The 13,621-nt window shown below is 32.7% G+C and overlaps 1 protein-coding gene across 1 annotated transcript in view; it reads right to left on the bottom strand.

Annotated features, from left to right (window-relative positions):
• LOC123659275 (hemicentin-2-like) overlaps positions 1-13,621 on the bottom strand; it is a 42,084-nt gene that overhangs the window by 16,610 nt on the left and 11,853 nt on the right. The window contains exon 3 of the mRNA XM_045594522.1: positions 2,558-2,768. Within this exon, the coding sequence (XP_045450478.1) occupies positions 2,558-2,768 (211 nt within the window). The remainder of the gene's footprint in view (positions 1-2,557; positions 2,769-13,621) is intronic.

The following is a 13,621-nucleotide window of genomic DNA, read 5'->3' as shown; positions in this document are numbered from 1 at the left end:
TTGACATGAAAATAATTTGATTTGAATCGTTTTCATTAAATTTCCAAAAAAAAATGTTTTCCCAGAATAGATGAGAATAATACAATTTAGGCTTACGTTTATAAGTTAACAATACAAAATTATACTGTTTAAAAGTAGTGTTTTAAAGCTCATTTTAAGAATTTCTGTTTTCGAGAAATTATGATAAACGTGGGATTTGTAATTTTGAATTCCAGTTCAATAATTTCAGGGATTTATAAATTGAAATTCGAATTTGGCAATTTATAGCTTAAATTATATTTTTAACTATTTGTTACTGGAATTGTTGTTTTAATTTAAAACTGAAACGTTCATGGCAGTTGTACTTATTTATTTCTAAGATTAATAAAATGTATGAATGAGTTTTTTAAACTACGTACTTTTGTATCTTTACTTATAAGACTTCAAAATTCGGTTTGTAGTTACATTTTTTTTAAAATAGTTCACAATTTATTTATATGCAAATATTTTTGTATATCAAATCTTATTATTTATATATCTAATATTATTATAGTTTTCTTGGAAAAAGTACTAGATAAATAATATTTTACGATTAATACCATCAACGTATAATTAAACAGCTATTGACAATTTTTATCAAAAGGGAAAGATTCGTAGAATCTACTCATTTCGTATTTAGAAAGGATAAATGAAATGAAATTTTTTGAAATTGAAAAGAAGTTAAATATTACTAATGTACTTTTAAATTCTATGCAAAGAGCTAAAACATGATTCTTGTTTAAGCAATGCTAAATAAGAGTAATAGTCTAAGATACGAACTAGACACGGCTTTCAACCATCTGCTCAATGGATAAAAAAATTATATATCTACTGTTAGCGACGCAAAATATAATTTGTTTTGTACACAATAATCTTTATGTTGGTAAAATTAAAATATTAGTGTAAGGTGTCCTAAGGTAAGGTGTAAGGTACGCGAAGCAAAAACTTAGTACCCCTTTTTACGAAAACTAATTATGCATAAAAATACATTAAATCCACCTAAAAAAAGAAACATTACACACACTAAAATGTTTTAATTCACACACGGATATACACTATTTTATTTATTATCATAGAAGTATACTTCTTATATATAATGTCTTTGACAACAGAAACTTTATAATGTTCAAACTTATAATTTAAATTAATTATGGCCGAATTTCGACCACTGGGCGACCACTAGTTTTGTTAAGTGGGTCATCCAATGACCGCTGCTGCGATCGGCACGCTTACGATTAAGTCATTTGTGAAGTCTTCTATCTTATTCTTAAATGAATAAATCCTCGCCCACTGGAGAGTTTTTATATCCGGACGACACCGTCCTTCTACATCTAATTTAATATATAAAAGATACTCTTGGCCAGGCTATATTATATTCGGCAACTGCCACTCCAACCCGATTTTTAACAGGTAACCCTATGTCACTGTATTCGCAATCACATAATTTGATTATTTATTTAACATGTGGGTGAAAATAACTGGTACCAACACATTATAGTAGTTATGCCAGGAAAATAATAGACAGCTCAACGTTTGCATTTTCTACCGGCTTCATAATGTCGGTAGGTATTAAATAATTATATTCTTAATACTTGGAGGTACATTTTTAAATAAAAATATATATTTACATTTTGAATTAAATATAGCCTAACAAGGAATTTTCAGTCGGCCTTTATAAATTTTATGTAATATGTTTTAAGAAACGTCTTTCAAATGAAATTGGAATGGCTAAAGTATTGGTTTTTTACTTTTATATGAATAGGTGTATTGATACAAAACTTTGATAGTTTGAAATATACGATGTTACATTGATTAAAATAGGTTATACACTCAGTAGCCCAACGCTTTTGCTGTTTGACGACAAACTAACACCCAATGTCGCAATTTGTAGCATGAGGGGTTGTCACAGTTTTAATATAGTTTAATTAAAATATAATATTATTATTTGGTAATTTATTGAAGTCCTCCAAAGAATCGAATACAAAAAAGCTTTTGACGGAAACACATTCAAATATAGTTTTACAATGTTTAAATAATATAATGTAATTAATGAATAGTAAATAAATTTAAAAATCACATCATAAATGGGCAACGGACAAATATTTTTGGTTTCTAGATTTACTGGATCTGAAATTCCTGTTATTGAACTTAATTATTAAAAGTTCAAAGATTTCATCTTAAGAAACATACATACATACTTACAGATATTACAAGTTAAATAAAAGCTTTAAAAAAATCAGTGTGCTTCAGACCGCATGGCTGAACTAAAATTTCTTTAGCTCCTACAGTAATGGAAACGAAACTCTCTTTCTATTATCACTAATTTATTTTCCCCTCTCTACTCTCGTTCGCTTCACCCGACCACATTTTTCGTAAAGTTCTCGTCACGCAATCACCAGCTTTCTCTCCAAGTCAAACGTGCGTAAAGGTGGTGAATCGTTGACACGGATATTATCATTTGTATCCTGTTAACACGGCAGAAAGCCATTAAACCGTTTTCATAATATACGTATGTAATTTATTAACCAAGATAACGTACCAACGACTGTGAGTCGAAACGACAGGCTGATCTTGGGTTCCGTGGAGACTTGGCACTCGTAGACGCCAGAGTCCCGAGGCTGTGCTGGAGCCACTCGTAACGTCCACTCATCGGAGCCATCCGCATGTAGCGCTGCAAATCTCGCGTCACTGCTGTACGTATGCACGCCGACCGTTAGTATGTGTAAGTCTCTTTTCCGAATCCAGGATACCTGTAACAAAGTTAAAAATCATAAAAGTTGTTATTTATATATCATTCTCTTTAATAGTTGAATTAAAATGTCATTTTTGTGTATAAAATGTGTACAACGTTGAAAGTTTTTCTGTGGGTCTAAATTAAATATGTATATTAAATAGAGTATAGTTGCAAATTTCAACCAAATTAAGTCAATATATTTATTTATAGTTAAATCAATTTTGTACCCTCTTGTTTAATTTTCCTTTTTCGTATTTTAACTATATTTAAAGCCAGAATAGTAGAGAATGCAACGATAAAATCTAGTTGCAAACAGGCGAGGATGCCTCGTTACATTTACTTGCTTAAAGGTAAACTGAAACAAGGTTTTGCATATTTTTTAAAAATCTGCACATACGTTCCAGGCTGTGTATCTACGGCATTAAATGATATAGCAACCCATTATGATATAGCCCCCTCTTTTCCCGTGGGTGTCGTAAGAGGCGACTAAGTGATAACACAGTTCCACTACTACCTTGGAACTTAAAGCCGACCGCGATGGCGGGATAACAATCCAACTGCTGGCTTTGAAATAGCATAGGCAGCAGCGTCTTAAGTATGACAAAGCTATTATTATTATTGGCCTTATTATTTTTAATATTATGTTATATACGAATTGTAACGCTGTTGGTTTTCGAATAAAATAAAAAAAAGTCAGCCCTGCGGTCACCAACTCGCCTGCCCAGCGTAGTGACTATGGGCAACACACATGAGTCCGCGCCATTCTTGGCGCGAGCTTGTGGAGGCCTGTGTCCAGCAGTGGACTGCAATAGGCTGAAATGATGATGATGACATACGTTTCTTTTTATTGTTAGGAATTACATGTATTTAAGCCTTGTGTCGAATTTGTTTTTTTTTTTAATTTACTTTTATTTATTTTTTTAATGTACATAGTTGGGTAAAAATATAAAAAACTTTTATCAAAACTTTTTAAGTATTTTAAAAGCTTCTAGGACGAAGCACGGCTTGGGGACAAAGAACTAATTACACATAATTGTAAAGTTGTTTAAATCGTCTCGTGTTGTACCTAAAAGCACCTTAAAATCTGGAACACTTAAGAAAGGACTTGGATAGCGTACAATGGAATTAGTCTTCGGATAGAAAGTTTCTCGTAAGACAATAAAGACAGCTCTAAACGTCTTAATTGGATAAAATCCGGAACGAAGTGAATTTTGGAGGGAAGTAATCTGTTTGTATGCCTTAAGCTTACATTTACTCTTGGTTCGTTAAATTTATGGTTAATCACTGATCAATTACACACAAAAGATGAAAACAACCACACAATTTAATCGTATATATGGCGCCGAAAGGTCGTGTTGTTCTTTCACTTGAGTAAAAGGATTACTCTAAATAGGCATGATTGATTCGCAATGGGACAAATACATCTAAAAAATGTCTCTGAACTGTCAGTCAAGCGAAGAAAAGCTGATCAGCCAAAGAGAAAATAAATATATTGTACAAAATATCAGAAAATTACAGAATACAGGCCTAATTTGCCTTATTTAAAACTGCTATTGTTGTTGATTGATATAGGATTTTCTAGACAAGCATGTTCTTTGAGGTAGTTGGACATATCCATTACGATAGTACATTTATTTCAAATTGTCTAGAATACCAATAATAACTATACGCAAAGTTATATTATATTGCGAATTTTATTTTTATTTGCCTTTTGTACTTTAATACTACTTTTTAACCGACTGCCAAAAAAGGAGGAGGTTCTCAATTCATTTGTTTTTTTTTATCAATGTTCCAGTTCCACCCAGTCAAAAGTTCAGAGGTAAGAAAAATACAATCGAATTGAAAACCTCCTCCTTTTTAGAAGTCTGTTAAAAAATTAGGTATTATTAGAAGGATCATAATCGTCCGATAGTTATAAGCTACCTATGTGGTGTCACATTATATTGAATGTGGTGCTCCCTAAAGTTTTATCTCGTAGTCGGTTTTAAGTTTTTAAGTTTATCTTGTTTGTGTGAATGTAAGCTTAATCTTCAAAAGTATTTTGAGTCTTATGTTTATAGGAAGACGGATAAAAAGAAGAGAATTTTCATATCAGTGTAAGTAGGTATGTGGCTGAGTAGCTAATGCCTACGAGTAGGTTTTTAATTTCTTTTTTTATTTTAAGCTTTCCAAACTTTATGTTAGCATGTTTCTATATATCTGTTTGATAAACAAAGTTTAAAGTCGTTATAAATTTAACCATTTACTTGTAATATTTATTGGAGTAACGTAAGTTTGTCCTTTTGAGCTAAATGTTATTATCAATGTTATTAAAACCCAAAATAATAAGGAAATTTTAAAAACATCGTAATCAATGAACAACAAAGCGGTGAAGCAAATCATTTATAAATAAATGTAAATTGGATTGCATATACTTATTCCAGCATAGAATATGAAAACATAAAAGTTTCATGTACCCATAGACAATTTGGTTTCATGATAAAATGGAATTATACATTTAGAATGAAAAACAGAAACACGCTTTACGAGGTGCGCTATAAAGCAATTCATGATCTATTTTCCGACGCCTGGGATTGGCGGTATCGGAATTTTATTCGAATTTGTATTCGGTGGGTTAACTTCAAGTTTTTGAAAACTTTCTTCGCGTCGTGGCGCGTTTAAAAGCTCCGCGGCGACGGAACTAAGTGAACTAACTGGATATAACTGCATATTCACAAACTATTCTTTCGCTCCGAGTAAAAGTTTTTATGGGTCAAGCCTAGATCAAGTAGCATTAAACTCGCTGTGCGAAAGAAAGTAATAGCAACGATGTTTTGTGACATTTGAAATTTATTTTCCGAAACAAATAATATAATATTAATAAATAATAATATAATATAAACAAATAATATACAATAATAATGGTTCAAGTAAATTTTTATTTGTAAGACTATTTATTTTTTTGATGACTTATGAAAGTAATTAGCCATAAGTCTGCCCATTGTACTTCACTGTCTGTAACTATCTTTAAGCTTTATTTGTGGTGTACAATAAAGTATAAAATAAAATAATAAATAAATAAAATAAGGTATTGCTTTGTAAATACACCATTCTCAACAGGCCCCGCAAGGATGAACTAATTTATCGGGGTTTTGGTAATACACACATTACACAAGCACGAACGTGTAGACCGAAGTAAATACATGGGAGGCCTATGGAGACCTATAAACTCGTTTGCCGTGAACGTGGATCAAACCTCCGCAACAAACTAAGATGTGAAATGAAATGAAAATATTTATTTCGCCATAAGGTGATTACATTAACGACATTACATTTAACGATACGATGAATGGATAGATTTACAATACTTGGTAGAGATTTTTTTTTTGGTACATAAAATTACATATTTCTAACTTAGACTAGCTACGAACGGAATCTCAATTTTTTATTTCTAATAGTGTTTTTAAATCTCTCCAAACGCTTAACGTCCACAGGAACGACCACCTTACTCTTAACAACCTATTTGTCTGTTGTGATCTCTGTTGCTAGAGCGAAGTAACTATCCTCAGATAAATTGTATATCATGATGGTGTGGACAATACATATTTGTAGATTTTATTCGGTATGATTTGTATTTACAGGTGTTTACAACATATTATTTACAAAACATAAAAATGTCTTCAAAGTGCCCGCTTTTCCTGGAAAATCTTTACTAAACATTGACAATTTTAAAGAAAGAAGACAGAAAACACACATTTTCAACTAAAAATCTTCTGTTACTAAACGTTTCAGTTATCAAAAGAAACGACTATCCAATTTAGGACATAGTTATGGAATATTCATAAATAAAAGAAATCCATAAAATATTCTATACTCTGATATACGAAAAAACTAGAGAGAAGAAATGGTCTGTATTTTATTTACCGAGATATGTTTTTACTGAAATTATTTTGTAAGACGTTTTTCTTGAATGGTACGTTAAAATATTAATCCAAATGATCTCGAGCTACAATCACGATTGAGCTAGATGTAATGAGAGGTTGCTTTCATTTTTGTGTAGTGTTTACCGCATTACTTGGTATTAATATTTTAAATTAAAATAAGTATATGCCTGTAATATTAATAAAAATACCTATACCTATATTATAATGGACATTTTTAAGTCGATACGATTTTGAAAGTTTTAACAACGCTACAAAATTATGCAGATTATACTTTTAAAAATCTGTTATCAATTTTTGCAATTTGATGACGACTTCGTAATTTTTATGATGCTAAATTTATTTCTAAATTTTATCTATTTCAGTTCTATGTTACTACGTCTAACTCGTATGATAAAGTTTTTTTTTCTTATTCCCCAAAATTTGAATAGTTTCTGTTTGAATCGGCGCAATCTGCGTCTCGAATGATACTTTCTGACTCATTCAATGATAATTTGGCTACTATTCTGTTGACGCTCACATCGGAAACCATCAAATAGATTATGTTTCCTATCATCTTCCTGCCCTTATCCCACTTATGTAGGGTCGGCACAACATGTTTTCCTCTTCCATTCCTCTCTATTATTCATCACTTCAGTGCTTACTCCTTTCTTTCTCATATCCTCACTCACACAATCCATCCATCGCTTTTTCGGTCTGCCGATCGCTCTTCGTCCTTCGACATTCATCCCTAACATTTTTTTACCAACATAGCGTTCATCCCTCCTCATTACATGCCCATACCACGCTAACCTATTGCTCCTCATTTTCTCTGTCACGGGTGCTACTTTCAAACTTCCCCTTATATACTCATTTCTAATCCGATCTTTCCTCGTTACTCCACACATCCATCTTAGCATTCTCATCTCGGCTGCGTGCACTCTTCTTTCATCCGTAACTTTTGTTGCCCAACATTCCGATCCATACATTACGACAGGTCTTATGATCGTTTTATAGATTTTCCCCTTAAGTTTAAGGGGCATTCGTGGATCACAAGCTGTTCCAGAGACCTGTCGCCATTTCACCCACCCCGCATTTATTCTATTTTTCACGTCACGGTCTATGTTGCCGTCATTTTGTATTAATGACCCAAGGTAGCGGAAGTCGGAGCAGACTGGTAGGGGTACACCATCCAAGGCAATATGGGAAAAACCGGACGAGAAATAGATTATGTTTCCTAGTTAGCTTAAAGCTGGGATATTGTAATAACTAGTTTAATGCCCTTTTCACTGACTTCTGATAAACTTACTTGACATATAACGGTATCCAACAGATAAAACTTGAATTACACAACGTGTTTAACTCCTAACTGCGTTCCTTCAAAATGGGGGTTTTATCGTAGTAGTAAAGCACATTCTGCGTAAAAAAAAATGTCTCACCCTTTTTTTAAATTTTCCTTATCTTAATATACGAGCGTCTAATACTATTTTTGCTAGCCCTAAAAACGTCGATGAAGTGAAATATAATACTAACTGGCGCTGACAACTAAAGAACCGCACATGAAAACGAATTCTTTTTCTCATAGAATGTTTTTCACTGTAAATTATAGCTTACGCGCTCACGGAAGGTATTATGCGTTCCGAATCTATTAAAGTAACTCGTCTAATTGAAACTAAGGCAAATTAAGAATTTGCTAGGAATTTTTGTTTCACGTGGATAGTGATCTATTACACCTACAGAAACTATTATTGGAAGGAACGCAGGTAAGAGTCGAACACCTTATTTACTTTACTTTTGTTATCTGTAAGCACCATGTCATCTGTCAAAAATTATTACTTTAGATGAAATATGCCTATGGGCTTGTTTTACTTGTGATGATGAAAATCTCAGATAAAGCTGAATTCAGCGTCCTGCTGATAAAACCGTATCAGTAATTTATGTGGGAGATAAACTTTAATATCTGTCGTAAAACAGGTACTTAATAAACATGTAATAAGTTGTATAGTTTTAAAGAATATATTATAAAAAAGAGATAAACTAATATCATTATATATATTTTTCATGCTGTAACATTTATTCTCGTTGTTATTTATTTATTCTAGTACGACAATAAAATTGACAAAATAGTAACGTTTTATTACTACAATCGTAAAGGTAAAAATAAACATACCTACATATTTTAGAGCACGTATGAGAACACTCAACGAAACACTTATTTCTCACTTCAAATCTATAGTTATTAATTCACAATACCTACACACTTTTTAACAGACTTCCAAAAAAGGAGGAGGTTCTCAATTCGACTGTATTTTTTTATGTATGTTACTTCAGAACTTTTGACTGGTTGGATCGATTTCGACATTCTTTCTTTTAATTGAAAGGTGATGTGTGTCATTTGACCCCACTTAAATTTATTTGAGATCTAACAACAACTTTTCGAATTATATCTAATAATGCGTTTTTACTTCACCTTTTTTTCGTCGACCTACGTTGTATTATACCGCATAACTTTTTACTGGATGTACCGATTTCGATGATTTTTAATTTAATCGCAAGTTGATGTTTATCTTGTAGTCACATTTAAATTTCATCGAGATCTGATAACAACTCTTTGAGTAATATTTGATAACGCGTATTTACTTGACTATATTTTCGTCTACTTACATTGTATTACTTGTCGATGTAATCGAAGTCGGTTTTTTTCGTTTGCGAGCAAATTCAATTATAACTACATTGAATAAGTTATCACACTAATCAATTGTACGCCACTTATCAAGCAGCAACATTAGCCGCACAATAATTGAACTATATCTGATTCTTCACTTACAAATTATCATAGATATAGAACAACAATCCCGCCAATACATGACAATGATGGCGACTGACCAATCAGAAAATTAGTATTAACTATTAAGAAGATGGTGTCTCCATCTTTATGCTCTTCCGGTACTTCAACAAATAATAATCACAACATGAACGATACAATCTTATAAAATTATTAAAAACTTACATTTAAATGATAACAGTATTTATTGTGAAACTACCCTGCAAAACAGATAACAAAGCGACTGACTAATCGTTAATAAATAGGTATTAACCATTCGGAAGATGGCGTCATCTTTGTGCTGTTCCAGTATTAAGCGAATAAACAATAAGATTAATCGCTTCAGCCTGTAATATCCCACTACTGGGCATAGGCCTCTTTCCCCGTGTAGGAGAAGGATCAGAGCTTAATCTACCACGCTGCTCCAATGCGGGTTGGCGGATATATTCCCTACTATGAGTAACGATCGCTATCAGGTGTACATGATAACAACCGGGACCGACGGCTTAACGTGCTTTCCGAGGCACGATGGGGAGACCCACTAGGACTGCACAAACACCCAGACCACGGCAAACTTCTGTATGGCCAATACAAATGTTTATCATGTGCGGGGATCGAACCCGCAACCGCCAGCGCAACAGGTACAATCCATGGCTGTGACCGCTGCGCCAACGCGGCGTCACAGCCAAAGATTATAATAAGAGTAATATCGAAACAAAATTCAATATTTTATTAATCGTCAGAATTACAAATTTAAATGCTAACAATATTTATTTGGTTGTCTACTTTAATAAAATTACCAAACATTAACAATATTTTAATGAGTACAATATTTTTTCTTTATCATAATTACAGACTAAATAAAAAACATAAAAGAAATAATAATAGAGACGTCGCTGTAATTTTCGAAACGTATTAAGCAAGAATATAATTTTAGTCCTGACAATAATAACCAATTATTGCACTGCTGTGTAACAAATATTTGTAAAGGCTTCATTGATGTGTTGTGCTGACCATGCACTTTGTGTTTGTAGTTATACAGTTTATGATATTTTCGTTAAACCTTCGTGATGATTAGTGTGTGTGAGTAATATATATCAATATTTACGGCGACTTTACATTATTTAATTAAAAAAAATATGAACTTTACCCTCTTGCATATTGTTACGTGTTAGGGTTCGAAGGATTTGGAGAGAAAGACCTGCTGACTCTTTTCAAGACTTTATTCACTAGCACTAGGTCCAACACAAAGCACTAGGTTCAAACACTAAGCACTAACGATGTCCTATGTCGTAGCCAATGTCGTAAGTTTCGCTGGTACCACTCTTGATCACTAGTTTTCACTCTTGAAGTCGCCTCGAAGATCGCTCAAACTGAACTGTACTCGCTCGCCTACCTGCGGCTATTTATATCGGCCGACACGAGGCCCAGACCATTCTGAAAAGTTCGCGCATGTACCCGGTGTTCGAGACTATACTTCTACATAGTTCCACAGTAGTTCCTCTAACGCCATCTAGTATTGAGTAGAGAGTTTCATGTTATCGCTGTCTTTGTGTGGTTTCAACAGTTGCCGCTAGATGGCGCTAGTTTCTTTGTGTGTCCTTAACAATATTTTAGGCACAAAGAAACAAAATAAAATTATTACGGTTCGAGTAATAAATTTAACGTTTCTACAATTTAGATGTAGCATAAAACAAACAAGTAAAAGGCGTTTCAATCTTTTACTTTTCCTATTAATTTGCTTTATAAATGCTGTAAATGATAAAATAAAGTCAGATTAAAACATGAACAACAGTAAAGTAAATTATGATTAAAATCATAATTATGCTTTATTTTATACTATTTAAATATAAATTATTTTTTAATTTGAAAAATATATAAATGTGATTTATATATTAATAAAAGTGAAATAAAAATTAATATTGTACTATTTTAAGTGAATTCAAAATAACTTACGTTTATTGGATTACAAAAGAAGTCGTCTTTATTTATTATTATATAAGTGCTCATAGTCGATTACACAATGGAGTACATGAGAGATTAAACTTAAAGTTCGTAAACATAATTAGGGTCCTTCTCCCTCCAAGGACGATATTAATGGTTTGTCGTTTAACTTGACTCGTCGTTGTGAAAAGTTGTAAAACTTTTCTTGGCTTTTAGCTCATACTCTTGTGCGTGAGTGTACATGAGTGAAAGTATATCTAAATTTCTTAGGATTTATCTAGCACCAACCAGAGTGAGGTTAATTTTATTTATTTGTTTAAAAATGTATTTCGTACATTATAAAAATTAAATCTGCCAACCCTGGAGCAGCATGGTAAATAAAGCTCCGACCTCTCTCTCCTGCACGGAGGAAAAGGCTTATGCCCAGTATTGGGATGTTATAGGCTAAATCGTAGAAATACAGATTAATAATTATATTTAAAATAAATGTGCATAGGCTGCCTCATCACAAAAAGTAACATTTAACAGTCACTCTTCAGTCCTTCGTCAGTCAGTTATTTCAACTAGATATTTTAATGGTTTTATAATACGTAACCTGAGGTAGGGCACAGCAGGAAAAATATGGAGCAGCCCGACTGGGGTAGTACCGCGACCTTACAGAAGATCACAGCTAAATAATACTGTTTTCAAGCAGTGTTGTGTTTCTGTTGGTGAGTAAGGTGACCAGAGTTCCTGGGAGGGGGGGGGATTGGTGGTAGGTTCGGCAACGCGCTTGCGATGCTTCTAGTGTTGCAGGCGTCTATAAGCTACGGTAATCTCTTACCATAAGGTGAGTCGTACGCTTGTTTGCCGACCTAATGATATATAGTAGCAAGTATTTGTATATCATGCAAACAAAACGAAAAAGTCTAATTCAATCCATATCTGTTTAATTATCTGATTTATTTGAATATGGCATTCGATACCGATGACAATACAGGCACTTGGTTTCATTGAACTGATTAATGGAATCAGGAGGTGGATAGCGGAAATATTCAATAGACAATAGCATCCAGTAGGCCCTTCGTGTTTGGCTCTACTTGGTAGAGTATTCAACTTTAGACTTACAGTTTATCATCAATAAAGATCATGTGAAAATCATGTCTTGTTTGTCTAGGACCAGAAGACACCAATTCAAATTCGGATGTCTCGAGTCCAATTTTTTTTTTCCTTTTTTTGCCAACTATCATTGAGAGCCCTTTATTAACGTATTTAAATCGTATATAAGTGTATTTAAAAAAATATTTTTTATTAAATTATGTCGGTAAGATCAAAAATATTATTCACATCTCATCAGTATGTTATTCGAATTTAAATATAAATTACAAAACACAAGATTTACCAAAAAAAATACTTGTCTAGTCTTCTAGGTACTAATTTATAAAACAAAATTTATATTTAAATAAGATATTCATTTATTATTGATAATTGATATGCTAAATATTTTGTAAATTTGAAAGTGCGAAGTAGAAGTTAAAAATAAAATAAAAGTTAGTCTTCAGGTAAATTCGTAGTAGATCAGAAGGGGAAAAGGCATGCCGGTGGCATATACATTATTCTTGTATAGTCTAAATTCTTATTTACGATTAAATTTAGTTATATATTATATATAAATCATGAAAATTAAATGAACAAAATCTGCAATTTCAACTCCTTTTTTACTGGGTGCATTAAACAAATCTATACAAGGCAATCACGCGGAATGTATGAGCGGAAGGAAGACAAAACTCTCACTTAGATAGTAGACTTGGATGGTCTAGCCTTTACGTCTAGTTCGTGTTAGTTTTGTGAATATACGTAAATACGTATACCTGAAAAAATCCCTAACTTATTTATTTATTGTATTCTTTATTGTACACAATAAAAAAAATGAAATAAATTATAAAAACAAGAAAAAGTACAAAACGTTGCCTTAACGCATGAAGCAATTTCTTTCAGGCAATCTTTGGATGGGAACTGAATAATCGTGTTTGCTCGCAAACGAAAAAAACACGACATCAATTACATAGACAAGTAATACAACGTAGGTTGACGAAAAAAATTCACAAACGCACTAGTCGTCACTACGATTTTCGAGGGTTCCCCTCGATTTTCTAGGATTCCATCATCAAATCCTGGTTATCCTATCATGGTCAAATCTCAACCCTGGGATATCTCTTATCC

Source organism: Melitaea cinxia, chromosome 13 (genome assembly GCF_905220565.1).
Source record: "Melitaea cinxia chromosome 13, ilMelCinx1.1, whole genome shotgun sequence".
Classification (NCBI taxonomy): domain Eukaryota; kingdom Metazoa; phylum Arthropoda; class Insecta; order Lepidoptera; family Nymphalidae; genus Melitaea; species Melitaea cinxia.
This window is presented reverse-complemented; position numbering and strand designations above follow the sequence as displayed.